The sequence below is a fragment of the Pecten maximus genome, chromosome 2 (assembly GCF_902652985.1).
Source record: "Pecten maximus chromosome 2, xPecMax1.1, whole genome shotgun sequence".
Lineage (NCBI taxonomy): Eukaryota > Metazoa > Mollusca > Bivalvia > Pectinida > Pectinidae > Pecten > Pecten maximus.
The window spans coordinates 30,125,257-30,137,851 of NC_047016.1; the positions used below are offsets into that span (position 1 = coordinate 30,125,257).

General features: G+C 36.1%; 1 protein-coding gene across 2 annotated transcripts in view; it reads right to left on the reverse strand.

Annotated features, from left to right (window-relative positions):
- Positions 1-205: 205 nt before the first annotated feature.
- LOC117321763 (homeobox protein mab-5-like) overlaps positions 206-12,595 on the reverse strand; it is a 60,265-nt gene continuing 47,875 nt past the window's right edge. For both annotated transcript variants that reach the window (XM_033876281.1, XM_033876280.1), the window contains exon 3: positions 206-2,918. In XM_033876281.1, coding sequence (XP_033732172.1) covers positions 2,638-2,918 — 281 coding nt within the window. In that variant the 3' untranslated portion in view covers positions 206-2,637. The remainder of the gene's footprint in view (positions 2,919-12,595) is intronic.

The following is a 12,595-nucleotide window of genomic DNA, read 5'->3' on the forward strand; positions in this document are numbered from 1 at the left end:
CAATTTAAATCTTCGTTAGACCGTTACAGTCGCTTGACGTGCGATTACAAATAGTCATTTTGAGTGCACATCATAATGCTAAATGCATACATACATTTTCTTAGATTAACACCCAGAGTCATTTGTCCGGACAGAGGTCTGGACAGTGCTCTCTGGATTACACAATGACCTTTTTTTTTGGATATAAACATAACAAGACATTTTGTTTATTTTAACATATTTTATTCCATGAAACTTTGTATAGGGAGCACCCTTCTACACCAGAACGGATAAAGAAAAGGCCCGTTTTGTTATAAAAGGATGTACCCCTTCGGGACATATTTCAATGGCTGGAAATTTTTTGACATCTATAGAAATTAGAGAGATCAATTAGCATACACGTGCAGATAGATAAAGAGGTCAAAGGTAACAGGAAAGATTAAAGATAAATTTAGTCGAGATAAAATTTATTATGTGTTATTCATATGTTGATATTGGCGTTTCGTCTAAATTCGTTCATTTTCCATTTTTGTGAAGAATTTCGAAAATGATGTTATTTCTTTTCAAATTCCATATACATCGTTATTTCAATAACTTTTATATCTTACACCAGAAATCATCTACTCTTCAGCACTTGATCTATGTAAAATATTACATTGATGAAGCTTATTTTATTCAACTGATTCTGACTTCATTTAGAGATTGAATATCGAAATAGTGATATCAGTTTGAGCAATATAATACCAATATGTAATTTCCTATTTTCATTGGTCTGGGTAGTATTTTGGCATATAAAAATTAAGCTAAAATAAATACACTTAAGTTTGACCATATCAACAGATTTCAATAAATAATGTAATACTCGTTAATGTTATCATACCGTTTCATTTCAACTAAGTATGACCACTTGATCTAGTCTATAGAGGTAAAATTAATCTAATTCAATTGATATGTGTTTAACATATAATCATTAAACATTGATCTGTATCAAATCAGAGAAACGTGTTACAACACCTATTGTTTAATATTTCAATACTAGAAAATGAAATTCAAATGTTCAGACTGATATTATCAAAACAATCCTAGTTCCTATTAATACTGTTTTCAAAAAACGGCAACCCATTTGGAAAATAGAAAATACAGCTGTCAACATTTTCTCTTTATAAACACATTATGTTCTTATCAAACTTTGATAAATAAAATGCGAATTGATACAAAATGCATCATATTTAAATGCAAAATAATTTAAAAATTGTTTCAGAGATGAATATGGTATGTAACGAAGAAAATATAAATTATACAATGAAACGAGTTTATTTGAACATAGTACGTAGTAGGAGTTCCAAAGGTAAAGCATGTTATTAGTATGTGTGATGGGATCAGCTATTTTAAACACGGAATCAACAAAATACTATCTTTTTTCTTTTAAAATGAGAATACATCCAATTCATTCACTACCATCCACATACATTTACACTGTCCTCTCGCACACTTTGATATATATCTATATAATGTACCATTACTTTGCAAACGCTCAGACAGTTACAGAGAGAAAGAAAAACCTATGTTTAGCACGAGTTTGTATTTGAAATAAGCAATCTCAAAGACAACGAAAAGACAGAACGTTAATACACAGATGGCGCTGCAGATTCAGATGATATCTGAATTGATCAAACGCTTGAAACTATTAGAATGTGAACATGTTACTGAAAAATATTAAAATGTATAATCATGATATGAATGTGAACGTGTAAATCTACACGCATGAATGAGCTGGGACATAATGTTTCTTTGATCGTCACGTGATATCGATAAAACCAGCAGCGCCACCATCTTTCGACATAGTATGAACAATATAACACGATGATCCTACGAACAACACTGTTTTCACAAATTAAATATCACGTATTTCGTATATTTACATATGAAGTATTCTGTACCGATATCTAATATATATATGGCAAGAACGTATATCAACATATTTCTAAAACTAAAATCCCTGGCATAAAATTCGATGAGTCATTTCTAGAATTACACTGACTGACAAAACAGACTCAATAGTTGGACTCGGTGATGCATCTACAGGCATGCTAGGCCGATGTCTTGCTAATCTGCAAGACTTGACGTTAGCATGGCTTGTCCTTGCTGCACATACAAGTTGGAAATGGCGCTCATCGCTAGCTCTTTAAACACGCACACAGTAATGGCGTCACTCATATCTATTTCCGGTTTCTATACCGGCTACAAAACTAGCGATCCTGCAAATAGCCACTTTTCAAAATGTTCCACAAACCTACTAAATCAGTTACAAGTTCGCACCAAATATGTTTACCGGTATGGTAATGTTCGTTTTCAGCGTCTCTCGTACTGTTCTTTGTATGCATGGCATACACGTTTTCTAGCTTATACGACTGTGTCCAAGATATAAATCAATCGAACTCCAACCGGTAATCTATCATTAGCACATCTCACCACCAAATTAGCACAAAATCCTGTGACGTCACACGAGTAGTTTCATTCACTCTCAAGTCACGTGGTGCTCCATCGGGTTCGGGTTGGAATACCCGACTCAATTCCATGAGTTCCATTTATGAGCACGATGAGAGACAACAAGATGAAGAAATATTTTAAATGAAATCTAGATGATCATAGTCACTGTCACGCTTGTACTGAATGATGACCTTGACCGGGTGCTGCATGATGATGATCTTTAGGTTCTTGGTCGTCTCTCAGTCTCGCTTTGGCGCGTTCATTCAACTTTTTCCTCTTCATTCGTCTATTTTGAAACCAAACTTTCACTTGTCTCTCTGTTAGTTGTAACTTACACGATATTTCCCATCGTTTTTGTCGTGTTATATAAGAACTGTTCAAAAATTCATTTTCCAGCACCATAGACTGGTAACGGGTATATGGCTTCCTCTTCTTTCTACCTTTAGCTTCTGAAACATCAAACATACCACTTATTAGAACTAATCATCATTTTAAATTCAATAAACAATTCCCAACGAATGTACGAGAATTGGCATGCATATAACGACATTTTATCTTTAATATTTCTTAAAACTGCCTAACTCTGAAATAATCTTAATGTAAACTGGACCAAGGCACTCCGATATCAATTTTAACTGGACAAAAATTATTGATATTTCAGTGAAATCGGTGAGGTTGCGAGAAGCTATGTGTACAGACACAAACCCCTTCTTTCACGGTTTGGTGATCAAAGTGTTCTCAGTCACTAAAATCCTGACACACACCACACAGGTGTTGGTAGTGTGTGAGTAGGCATGTGTGGGCTTTACAATAGTGTATCACAGAATGTTCGAAGCCCCAAAACAAATGAATACATATTATCGATTTGTAAAATAAACAACGCACATTGGTATATGTCCTCATTCAACATACACTAAAACAGTATTATACAAAGTATTATTCCCCTATACAATACAGCCATTTCATTGTGCGAGACTTACATGTATAATGCACTAGTTGAATAATATAAATTTCAAAACTTTACAAGATCGATGCCACAAACATCATTCATCAAACAAGATTCAGTTATCAACACATTATATTTGTTGCTGTTGTCGCTGTTATACATAGTTAATATGATCTGCTACACGCTACTACAATGACTATGTGTTTGCATGTTCCTTGGTAATGATGGACAGGCCCTGTGTCTAACGGTGCTGGGATGCACATCACCCAAAGTAATTATCGGGGATGCGGAGAACGGCTGGTGTATCGGTGATGTGTATATGGTATTGTTTTTATTGTAATTCCTCGCTTCAGAACACAAACCAATCAGGCGTGATACATCAACAGCATCATCATCGTAATTGCACCTTTCAGACCTCAAAACGATAGAGAGTCGAGCCCTGTGATCACTCGTACCTCGTAGAAGACACTTCCGGCTAATTTAGCGCAGACAATGGTTGGGAGGTAAGGGAACCGGAGAGGAGGAGGGACTATCTTAAGGTTGAATTATTTTGAGTAATTTGTTTTCTTAGATAATCAATCTGTACCGGTGTGTCTTACGTGACGTGGTGTCATTCGTTCTACCTTACTGCAGACGCTTCTGTGTTTCAAGGGAACTAATTAAATAAAAACCGGCAGTAAATCTAGAAATCGGAGATGAATTTGAGATATTAATTTCAAATAATTTCAAGCAGAAAACAGCTACATCCGAAATGAATTTTGATATATTAATTTCAAATTATATCTCACTGAGAATTGATGGGGTTTCTAGAGAGCAAGAGAGTTGAAATGATAAATCAACATTTTTATCATAAATTTTGCATTTGATTTTCGTATAAAACTAGATAAATCAAACTAATTCGCAAGATGTATATAATAAGGCTTGTCTGCCAACGAAGACGTCTTGGTAGAAGGCCTAGCGCTGTACGTCTAGTGAATTGTCGCTTTGTTATCGCAAAGAGGTATTGTCTTTTATCTACAGAATATATATATACATATTGAATTAATAAAATCAGTAACGCTTATGTTATTTCTAGTATACATAAAAAGTGCAATAAACATAGGACCGAGTCGCAAGAAAGCGATTCTGCATTTCATTAATACCCTGCTAACCTAAATAAAACAGATTTACGAGGTAAGTAATAGTTTTATAAGTATCGATATGGGACTCCCCTTGGTGGTCTATGGTCAGTTCCATCAACCTTTGTTTTCAAGTGTATAGTGCACAGATCTAGATTTATTCCGCTGACGTGTTTAATTCAGAGACGCCTTCTTAAATCATCCCGCCAGATTTTCTATTTACGACTAAAGCAAGTCTCAGATGTTATCAATAGAATTTGTTTCCACAATGTGTAACGTACGCCCCATTACTCTTAACATTTGCTAAACGTTCTTGTATCCCTACGCCCGCCATAACTCATGCTCACGAGATCTACCACAAAGCCGAGTTTCACAGACGCTTCACAATATTTACAAAACCAAAGCCCGTTCCAAACACGACGGGACTCCGATGCCTACCTCGACGGTTGTGCGATAAACAAACGTTCTCGACCATATCTCATAGCATTGAGGATGTCTTCCCTATGGGTGACTGTATCTGTACGAAGTCTAGAGGATGTTACAACGCATAAATAACTCCAGAGGTATAACGAACGACCCAAATGGCGGTAATGTCTCTCTAGGCCTTTCATCCGTAACCAGGTGGGTGGTTTCAACAGTCTGGGTGGGTTAGATGTGAAAAAATAGTCCCCCAAGAGTTCCCATCCGGTGAAACTAGTTATCAAAGCAGTCGTTGCAATGACATTGGAATGTAATGAAAAATACTTAAGGAACATGGCATAGCCAGATTTCAGATAATTAGTAAAGATCAATATAAAATGGGGTCATTTAATAATTTAAATCTTTGTCAATCAATAAGTCGAGATCTGATAATAGTACCTATTCAAAACGGGGGGGGGGGGGGGGGGGGGGCATATATAGGACAAACATGGTACAAGCCTTTGATATCTATACGTTTAATCAGACATTAATCATTTCAAAATTCCGTATTAAATCTTCATAAAAATCTTTCTGTTATTTCGACATCAATATGATTGTGTGTAATGGACTATGTCAGATATACCTTCTGACGTGCGATATCACGAATCGATGACACGATGGAACGTTATTGCAGCTATATTGTTTCTCCCGCTTGATTTGATTTCATCAAGAATCCGTATATATAAAGTCAGGTCCCTAGTATACACATGTTCTGTATATCTACATCAAACCTATGTGCCGGGACTGGAGGCCATTATATAATGGATTTCCTGTATCCATGGGCTTCCCGAATTACTCCCTGGGAACTTTATTTCGTCATATTTTTCAAATGTTTGATTAAAATGTTTCATATTACGATTGTTTTGATTATGGTTTTAATTGAAAATAAGTCGCCACGTTAAGCGAGAAGGGAAGGAAATGATCGTTACAGTTGGGTGTAAACACTATCTAACATATCGTAGTGCAACCGAGTTCTGTTTCATACTGACGATAGAGGTTTCACAATGGTTGTAATTTTGGTATACCAGGAAGGATCAGACAGTGGTGTTGGAAAGTGTCTAAGACAATTTTTTTCTATTTCCGAAGACGCCGAGATAAGGGAGAGTGCACTGATGTGTTAGTGTATTGATTACGGTAGATCGCGATCGTTTCTTTTGGTATTACTCAATATCACAGAGGAGTAACGCATCTTCATACCTCCAAACTATTTGATTAAATGAGTATATATTTTTCAATGTTTGTATAAAAGTCTACGGTAGAAATTGCATGAAGCCATTCCCTGTACACGTGTGTGTACGTGTGACTGTCATTCTGATGACAATCTGTGTGGTTTATAGGTTTGGTAATACCGTTATTCAGCATTTACCGATCTCTATCGCTATAACACCGTCTGTATCATTGAGCGCTTGACCCAAACAGGAAGTACAATAGAAACCTTACAATGGAAAACACACAAGACATGAGAGGATTCCCACTACCATACTCACGAACTTTGTACGAATTATGTTATTGTTTATTGGGAATTATATAGCTATTGCATGTACTTTAATCATTAGTGGAATTATTTAACAAACATTACATAGGGAGAAGCTAATTGTTTATTAAATTATACAATTACATACAAACAAACAGTTGACTTCAGCATCATCATCGTTTATTGTAAACACTACATGCATATTTACCGGGAGGAGTACGTAATAAATTATCTCATACAGTAGGTGTGTGCATGTTTGATAACTTAATCTTTATTGTCAATTTGACAAAATCTTAAGCGACAGTTTTCAGTATAGTAAGGGGCCTTATGTTAGATTTATACGTCCAATATATTTGCCAGTGTAATATATATAGCGCCGGATCTCGTCCTTCCTGTCTCATACGTCCACGGAGTTTACAGGCATCGTATGTTGGTAAAATTTACAGGTTTTTTTTAACTCCCAGTTTAGATTACCATCGCCGTCTTACAAACCGCTCGCCACGCCAAAACATGCTTGAGTTAAAGATACGTTTTGAATGAAACACATTGGATCCAATGTATTATGTGTTGCACCTCGGTAAGGAGTACAGATTTTATACCAGACCAGTACTTATAATCACATAAAGCGACAAGTTTATAGCAGAATCATATTACAATATAAAATATGTGTTTTTTACGGTGGAATACATCATAGTCATGATTGCAATTGTTTCTAATCGTCAGTTTTATGCCCAAGACTACATATATATTTGTCATTAATTCAGTGAATCACATTTAGCTCAATAATTGTCAGTGAAGATTGTTTTTTGTCGTAATGTTTTGATTTACAGACACTATGTCACAGTATAGACCCAATTACTATGATATTGAACCTATGCATAGTACACGGACGACCGGGAGCTCTTCTTAATGGTACTAAAACGCACCAGTGCATTTACCCTCGGAACATAAAACCTACGACAGTAGCTACTGCCACCACTGATCCTCTGATTGCCTTTACTTGACTGTATTTGTCATTTTTATATAAAGATTTTATAAAATATTGGGGAAAAAACTATAGTTTAGTAAAGAACAATGAAGAGAACTGAGATAAAGATTACAGTGTCTTTGGCGATTACTCCAAGATTCTAACATGTGTCATTTTTGCATTTTGACAGTTTTATACTAACGTTTGATTTAAAAAAAAAATTAAGCTGACCGATATCGCATTCAAAGGGTCGATGAATGTGGTGTTGAGAGCGAGTGCTACAAGTGATATTAAATTGTCTGTTCATGTTTATATATATAACAATATTGATTTATTATCTGTATCAAGTTAGGATCAAACGAAATACAAAATAAAAATTAACTTGCAAATAGTTCACATTTCCCGTTTAATTGCTTTAATTACATGCATATGAAGGCGGATAAGTGTCAAGTAAGTAAATTATTGTCATCAAATATATAACCCTGTAACGGGGGTCACAAATTCAGCCATAGACACATGCATCATACTATCTACGGCAGACATTTACATCGGTAACCTGTTAGATATGCATAAACTAAACACATATGATGGATTTGCGTTCGGATAAATGAATAAAATTATACTTTTATTGTTTAGCGTTATTTCGCAATTAATGTCCTGAGCGTTTCGCTTATGGGCACAGCAACTAAACGGGAATGGCGTTTTACCATGTAACTACGTAGCACTATTTTTCGATCGCTGTCGTGCATTTGAATAGCTGAGCTATGTTATTGATGGGTTTGACTACAAAAGATTTCATTAACGTGTTTCCTTCCCCGTTACGCTGTGTGTCTGTTTACGTAGATAAACTTTATGTATAGCTTCTGTCAAGTTAGGGAGAGTTTTCAATTCTCCATAGGTCCCGCGGATGCTTGTATCGCATACAAAAATCGATTGTCTATAAAGCTGCCGAGCGACCAAGATGTAACTGATGGGTCCCAAACTTGGCACGTGATAGTGGTGCCAACATCTCATCGTTACCAAATAAAAGGCTCAGAAATCCGACATTTCTATCAACTGTGAAGTCCTAAATGGATAAAACTGTACACTAAAAGAACAGTAAATTACCAAACACCTTATTTTCTGAGGGGCGTTTTTTGATAAACCATTATAACGAAATAATTAACAGTTAGTTTTCTGCATTGTATATATCACACACAGCGTATTGTTCGTAAATTGAAAATTATTTAGGAGTTACTCAACACGAATATCATTCAATATTCGACCTATTTTAACTTGGTAAGAGAACAGTTACACTATATTTTTCCCGATATTGCAATTACGGTTGTTTTCAGTTCTCGATTTGGACTTTATCGTAACTTTCAAATATCTGGGTCAAAAATTGAATAACAAAAGCATATCACAATATTTTTCATAGAAATTCAAATGCTGGTCTTGTCTTGTAGAAGAATGCTAAGTTAGTCAAAAATGAGTAATGGCATGTAAACGTCTAAAACCAGATTGAAAACTAAATTTCAGTGATAACAATACGTCATTTGTTTAAGATGGTGTTAGTAAGTAGCATGTTTGTTGGTTTAACTTTCGCCATATTTATCACGTGCAATTATTCCATTTATTTTATCATCATCACGCACCGTCTTATAGCTATCATTACGTTGATTGCGTTTGAACACATTATATGATATCGAGAAAACGAAAGGAAAAGTATTAAGATTGGCGTTTTAATGTTCAGAAACGTTCAATAAGCACTTTCAGCATTGTGAAAATCAGTGGAAATCGCATTTGAAGAGATCTGGAAGTGTGCGTATCAATTTGTAATCGCCAATTGAGCTAACAGGTAGTAATTGTGGGCTAGGATGTCTCAGAGGCCAAGCGTCGTGAAGCGGTGATGGACGGCTGTTCCGCGCCCTGTTTAATGGGTGGGGACGTCCTCAGACTCTTGGTAATACGGGAGTTAATCACAAATAAATGAACCATCGATATTGAATCGTATTGGTCTGCTTTTCTTTATTTCCGTTCTGTTATCGTAAATCGTGGGTAAAACGACTGCCAACTCGCGTTCAGGCTACCGTATTCTAGGATCAGCTATTCTATTAAATGCCGCTCGTTTTCAAACATTTGTTAAAGAGTAATGTTCCCGCAATGAACAACACTAGAACACCATAGGGACGACATGAGTCGGCCCTAACGAGGTAACTATGAGCTATGATGTCAGTGCAACGATATGATATTCTGTTAAACTCGACACATTTGGGAGCCTTTCGTTTTCACCTATTGTAAGTAGATCAGGCTATACATTGTAAGAGCCTGGTAATGTGGTAACGATGACCCTTCATGACTATTTCCTAACGCCATACTGACTCCGGGTAAGACACTGTCTCTATTTTACTCGTCATCCCCCGCGTTATCTGTTTGTCCTCGGCTGAACCTGCCCTACCTAAAAGGCGACTGAAACTCCCTACACATGCAGTCCGCTTTGCGATGGATCTCAGCCGTTACTGTCGACATATTATATGCAACAGACCGTGTGTTTTGTATTTCCTGTTGACCAAACACAACTTGAAATTAATTTGAATTTTCTTTTTCTTAATTTCTCGCTGGAGATATCGGTTAATGTCTTATCAACAGGTACACATTTACATTTACTGACCTTGTAATCAAGCTGGTTAATATTGGGTTGTTTCGAAAGGTATATAAAGAAGCATTCGTATAGCAATGCATTATCAGAGTATGGAATAGATATGATGACTTTGGAGAATATATGAAACCTCATCAAGCGGTTTACTGACGCTGAGTCCGGGTGATTTCTATTTAATGGAAGGAGAGATAGATTACGTCCGACACATGCTATTCTCGTTACTTCCGCCTCCGCTTCTCACCACTGACATCTTTAAAATATATAATGTCAGTATTATTAATTGGCTTATCTTAATTAATAAGTCTTCGTGTTAAGGCCATTGAGCTATGGCCACATAAACCATCTCCGAATCACATCATTACAGATATATCTACAGGTGAAATATCTATTTAAAATGTAAGTAATACATATATAATGCGCGCATGTGTCTAATATGTAATTAATAGTTGTATAATATCATTTAATAAAAACACTTAATTAATAGATTTATTATACGATTGTGTATAAATTGTAATTAAGAGTTTCATTGTGTGCTAATTAGTGCGTCGTTAACGGTCCACATGTCTTATTAACATGATGTACAGTGTGACCACACGAACTTTTAAAATGCTTAAATAACGCGTTGACATCAGTGATAGACGTGTTCCTGTCACTATATATAGGCAGGTCAGTGGATAATAGACATGACCTCAGAAAAGGTCTATAATAGTTAAATCGAACTGGCAAAATTAACTTTTCGTTACACAAATGACATTGAGCTAGCTATCCAGGTGTGGGAAAACCATTTCTCAATCCCCTCAAAATGTCAGTTATATTCTCTCTTTTTTTATTTACATATCCAAATTATCGGTTATATTTTGTTTTCTATAGGTTAGTACAATTGGAAATAACATCCAGTGTAAATCTTAAAAGAGCTGGTATGTTCACCTTCATTTAAGTTACGTATCTGTCAACATTTGTGGCATCCCATGATAGCCCTCACTTATGACACAACAGAAACCTGGACGGACTATTTGTCCACTCACATCGAATGTCTGTCGTACGTGATGTCACTGCAGTGGACACTTATATGGGCCTACTGGTCTGTCATGTCCATGTCCGCCATGACAGTCCAGTCTTTGGATGATCGACAGAGATTGTAGTATGACTGACAGTCAGTACACAGATAGTACGACGGTTTTGAAGGAAAACATTGTGAGAAAAAAGTTTTCTATGTCCGTGGGAAAAGTGGTCAAAGAATGTCCACCAAATTCGGAAGCGTTCATCCTAACCTCGGTCATGCGATCCAAGGTGAAGGACAGTATAATGATGTGCTGTTTTGTGACACGATCTCGCCAGAGAGACACGAAATAAAATAAATACACACTAATATCAGAAGTGTATAAAGTGTGCATAACGAGGCGCAATACAAAATTAAAAGGCAATATTATTTATATTCAACAAATTTATATCGATAATCAGCGAATTATATTATGTCCCTAGCATTATCTTGTGTTTTTTCCCCGTTTCTTCTGGCTAGATTCCCTGTGATCCTGTATCGTAACTGAAATCCTCCAGTAAAAAGGAAGTTGTCTTTTACCGTCTCTTACTGGGAAGATTTGAGAGAAACTAGAATTAATTGCTCCCCAAATTATAACAAATGGTATATTATTATTCTATTCTCTCCTTCTATAATATTTTTCTAGACACCTGTCTTCATTTAACATTACCTATTTGTGAGAATGACGATTGCCATGGTGAACAAGTGAAAATTGTCCAACCATTCAGGGATATTGATTTCCTTTGGTAGCATTGCAAGACACCAAATCTTCCTTAATCCAATTAATAATCTATAGAAATAATTTCTGTGCTTGTTTATTGAAAATCTAATACTCCTGTACCTGTCTGGCGTTGCTCTTATATCATACCTAATTAACTTCCGGTAAAGAAACGTCTCTCCTGATGAGCAAGTTTTGCTAATTGGTATTGATTTAAACCGGTAATCATGCGATTATTCCAGGAAGGAGAATCTAACCTGTAGCCATTGTGTAAGCGAGCTGCCATGTGGATGGTGGCGGTCATCTATTGTATATTGCTATATCAGTAGAGGTACAATGACAATGTAGAATCACGAGGATACTGAAACAGTGTCACTCTTCATTTTGTCTCATAACAGCCATCTGATTATTTCCTCACCCTCGTTGCTGTCAATAGAATTATATTTCCGCGAGGTTCCTGAAGGGACTACTTTATAAACAAACACCCTGCTCTATAATAAGACACAGGCAATAGTGTTTGTGCTATTCCCTTCATGAAGAAAGTGTCCATATATAATCGTTTTACGATGTACGAACTCGTATTTTAATCAATATCGTTTAGAGAGTATCCTCTTTGTTCTTTGAACCCCCTCAGTAACCTAACCTCGTAATGAGGACAGCCAAACCTCGGTCTGGACACAAGGATCACTCACATTTGTCTGGTACGCATCACATATCAAAGTTTTCTGTGAACCAAACTAATATTATTTTCTAACGATTCTGATTTT